The sequence below is a fragment of the Nelumbo nucifera genome, chromosome 8, assembly GCF_055504915.1.
Source record: "Nelumbo nucifera cultivar China Antique chromosome 8, China Antique-T2T, whole genome shotgun sequence".
Taxonomy (NCBI): Eukaryota; Viridiplantae; Streptophyta; class Magnoliopsida; order Proteales; family Nelumbonaceae; genus Nelumbo; species Nelumbo nucifera.
The window spans coordinates 53,202,424-53,206,792 of NC_142656.1; the positions used below are offsets into that span (position 1 = coordinate 53,202,424).

The 4,369-nt window shown below is 43.3% G+C and overlaps 1 protein-coding gene across 1 annotated transcript; it reads right to left on the bottom strand.

Annotated features, from left to right (window-relative positions):
- Nucleotides 1-288: 288 nt before the first annotated feature.
- LOC104601683 (uncharacterized) lies at nt 289-1,167 on the bottom strand. Its single transcript, XM_010265122.1, has 2 exons — nt 1,031-1,167; nt 289-937 (listed from the first exon to the last, which is right to left on the bottom strand). The coding sequence occupies exons 1-2, from the start codon at nt 1,165-1,167 to the stop codon at nt 289-291; spliced, it is 786 nt and encodes a 261-aa protein (XP_010263424.1).
- Nucleotides 1,168-4,369: the final 3,202 nt, after the last annotated feature.

Consider the following 4,369-nt stretch of genomic DNA (forward strand, 5'->3'; position numbering starts at 1 on the left):
GCCACTATCCACTAGCATTCTCTTTACCATGAAATTTGCTATGATAGCCGATATCACTAGCACGTCGTTGTGGGGGACTGTGACACCCTTCAGGTCCTCGTCCGTGAAGTAGAGGGCTTCTTCCTTCTTCGGCTTCTTAGGAGTTGGCCCCTAGATGTTAAGTTGCCTGGCATAGGCCTTGCGGGCCGATTCCGAGCCCCTGACTATGACGTCGATGACGTCGAAGAGTTGCTGATGCTGATGTTGCTACTAATAGGAGGACGAGGTCCCAGCCTCGCCTCCGATGTACTACTTAAGATGACTGTGGCGGATGACGGACTCTATCTCGTTTTTCAACTCATAGCAGTCCTTGTCGTGGCTGGTGTCACGGTGATAGTTGTAGTATTTTTCTGGATTTCCCCTCTTGGGGTTCCTCTTCATCTTCTTTGGCCACTTCATGTATTCTTCCTTCTCGACCTGCATCAAGATCTGGGTCCAAGTGGAGTTGAGTGGTGTGTATTGGTTGTAAGCCAGGCCCGGGGTCGGTGGCTTCTTGTTGTTGCTGTTGTTGCTGCAGTGGTCCCCGTTCTTTCTTCTCTTCTCGGGACTTCCATGCTGGCAGTCAATCTCTCCCACCTGACGGTCTCCAATCGAGGCTTCCTCGGCCGTAATGTACTTCTGTGCCTTCTTGAGGAACTCGGCCTTAAACTTCGGTGCAATTTTGGCTACTGAGCACCTAAGGGTTGAGCCGGGGAGGAGACCGTTAATGGCGGCGTGCATAGAGACCATTGGGTCGAGGTCTTGGACCTCGATCTCTTCCTTCTTGAAGTGGTCAATGTACGACCGTAGGCTCTCTCCTCGCTTCTGCTTGACGGGCATTAGAGAGACGATGCTCTTTTGACTCCGTTTGCTACTGATGAAGTGGGTGAGGAAGAGGCTGGCGAACTTCTCCCATGAGCTGATGGAGTGAGGAGGGAAATCGGAGAACCAGCACTAAGCTGCCCCCTTGAAGGCCGCCTGGAAAGTTTGGCACGTTAGGGCATCGAAGTACCTGTAAAGGAGCATGAACGCCTTGAAACTTTCTAAGTGGTCATCAAGGTCAGTCATCCCGTCGTACATTTCCAATGCTAGAGCTTTGAAGTGTGGGAGAAAGGGCTTGGAGATGATGTCTGAGGTGAATGCATCCATCATTCCGGAAGGATGGCTCTGGCTGGCCAGGGCATCAGCTTGGCTCTCTCTAACTTGGTAGAGTTCGTCCTTGATGGCTTCAAGTTGGGCTTGCAGGTCCGCAATTTGGGGGTCGAGGGGGGCTTGTGCCTCGTTCTGGTCCTCGCGGACTCGGTGGGGGTCAGCCTAGACCCTAGAGTACTCGGATGCGGGGCCACGTTCATTCCTTTTGGCCCATCGGTTGTTCAGAAGGTCTCGAAGGTCTAAGACCTGTGAGGGAGAGGCGTGGCGTCGGCCCTTGGCCCTCGGCCCTTGAGAGGAGTTTGTGATGACCCGAGCGCTCGTCTTTGTCCTTGGGATTCTCTCTTCGGTGACAATGATGTTGTTTGGAGTCTTAACCATCATTGCGAGACTGTGTTGATTCTTCCCCCCTCCGACTAAGGGGTCTGGAGGCTCTTGATAGCTGTCTAGCATGTGGCTGTTGTCAGATTCAGAAGGTTCAGCCTGGGGAATGTTGGCGGGGTCGAGGGCTAGCGGGTCCGTGGACTCACATTCGCCCTGGTGGCCTGAGCTTCCGGTGGGGCGACCGCCCTGGGGATGGCCTCTTGCTTGGGTGTATGTCTCATCCACTCGTCGAGTGAGGTGGTACAGTCTATTGAGGACCGCTTGAAGTTGTTCCACTATGACCAGGTTTTGGACATTCTTGGTGTTCCTCACCATGTTAGCTGAGGCTTAGGAGTTGGTTCTTTTAGTTTTAACCAAGTTGAGGGAAGTCTTAGCGATGTTTCCAAAGACGACACCAATTGTTGATGCTCGGATTGACTGAGATCAACACAGTAAATTTACTCCCTTGTCGAGTTGGAGATGAGGTATCCGAAGTTTGGAGTTCGAGGTTGGAAGGCGAGGTCCACGAGTCAAGGTGCTTGAATACGTGTGAGCTGGTTCTGCGGGGAGGAGAGGGTCAGAGGCCTCGGGTGGGGACCTGAGGCGAGGACTCCGACGGTCAAGTTAGTAGCGATGTGCGGGGTGGATGAGATCCAAGGCGCACACACCCATACAAGACCATAGGAGAATAGGAGATCTCAAAGACTTGTGAGAGTGCTTGAGTTCCAAATCCTTTACCTAGGGGGGGAGGCACCTCTTATTTATACTTGAGCTCACTGGGGGGTTGTAGAGCCCGAACAGTTGAAATGGAGTCCATACGTGAGGAGTGTGGCCATCCGAGGCCACCAGGTGACGCTATGCCATTGGTTCTACAGAGTCCGCTGAGGTCAGGCGCGCATCATGCCCTCATTGGACGCGACCTGAAACATGCCCTTGGACGCGTGTAGTTGACCGAGCCTACATCAGATTGGATTGGACCTGGTCCGTTTATAATGGATTCACATTGGACTGAGTCGGATTGGACCAAATCCAGTCCAATTGACACCCCTAATTGGTAGGTGGTAGGTGAGATGGTGAATGCGGTCATAGTAAATCAGGAATGGACAAAAAAGTATACCAGTTAACCAGTTAACCTATGTATTAACAAAATAACTCTTTTCGGTTTTTTCTGACAAGAAGGGGAAAATTAAGTGTCATAGTCACTCATTGAAAGCACTTCGTCAACAAACCTCTACCCCCTACCATGGCCAGAATACACTTTTTAATGGTCTATCCTTACTTTTATTTTACCCTACTCATAGGGTTATTGATTCCTCCACCTCAATGTGATTACTCAACGATAATGGTAGATATGCTACCCCTACTCTATTGGGTAATTTTGCTACTTTTGTGGATCACGGATGCAATGGCTCAACAACAATTGAGTTGACCACTTGACCTAGTGAGTAGTGACCCGTGATATGATTTTCAAAGTAGATGCTGTAGTTAGAGAGAACAATTTTTGCGACCCATGTGACCTGAATGAAATATTAACACACCAGACTCAGAAATATCAGTTGATGTGATGTTTTGAATTTATTGCAAATGCTGGTGTGAGGTTGGTGTGAGGCAGGGGCATTAGGGCATATCCCAATTCATTCCATTTTATTGAGGGTCTTGACGAAGACCAAATTGGATTTGGTGCTAACAAATTTTAACTCATTCTATTTTTATAAGTATGGAAATATTTTTAATGCATTTTTAATGCACGGCTGGAAAGGGCAATGAGAAAAGAGGAAACACAAATTTGTGAGGATTGAATCCGCCCTCCTTCAAAATGGGAATGCAAACTTGGATGAGATAGGTATACTCTTGAACACTAGATAAGTATACAATCACTATGTTGACACATGTCTTTTAAATATCTCTCACCCATTTTAATTATACTAGTAAGTGGGCACGTGCTATGCATGTGGTAATTGTAGATGATGATAATGATAATAATATTATATTCAAAATTTTCTATAAATTTTATATTGTGAAGTTTCAAGTATCATTGATAGGCCTACTTGCCTAGCTAGATTTTTTATTTTTGTAATATTTAACCTTCTTTTGTGTATCTTTCTTTTGTTCATTTATGAAAAAAATGTAAAATTTAAATAGGGAGAATTGAATGGAGTGAAAAATAGTAGTTCCATTTACAAAACCTTGTAATTAAATAGGGACTAAATTTAAAAATGAGTATTTTAGTCAAAACAAAGTTCCACAATCTTATTCATATTTATAATAGTAGTGTAAATATAGAATTATATGTGTTCAATTTTTTCTATAACTTTTTTTGTATTGTTGTGTGTAAAAATAATTTTGGTATATCACACTTACTTTTTGTTTAATATGATAAATATATGATATTATACATGTGCCTAAACATTTTTTTTGCAAAATTTATGTATTTTTATATTTTATTAACTTTTATTATTTATTTATGACATTAAAGGTTAACATGTTTAACCCAAATTTTGAACTATTGATCTTTTCCAAATAGTAAAGTAAGTTCATTTTTGGTCAGTTCTAAATTATATATTTTGTTTTCATTATCAATAAAATAATTATTGTTTATTACACTTATTTTTTAATTTGATTAATAAAAATATCATAAATGTCTCTAATTTTTTCTACATTTATTGAAAATTTCTATATTTATTTTTATTTTAATTTTTTTTACCAAGCTATGACTTTGTAGATTGATCAATTTGATTCGGATGGTTGAATTGCTTAGCCACCACTTGGATGAAAAATGGTTTTGTTTTTGAGTCAGTTTTAAAAAATATGGGTTTACATTGTTTAAAATATTGGCACA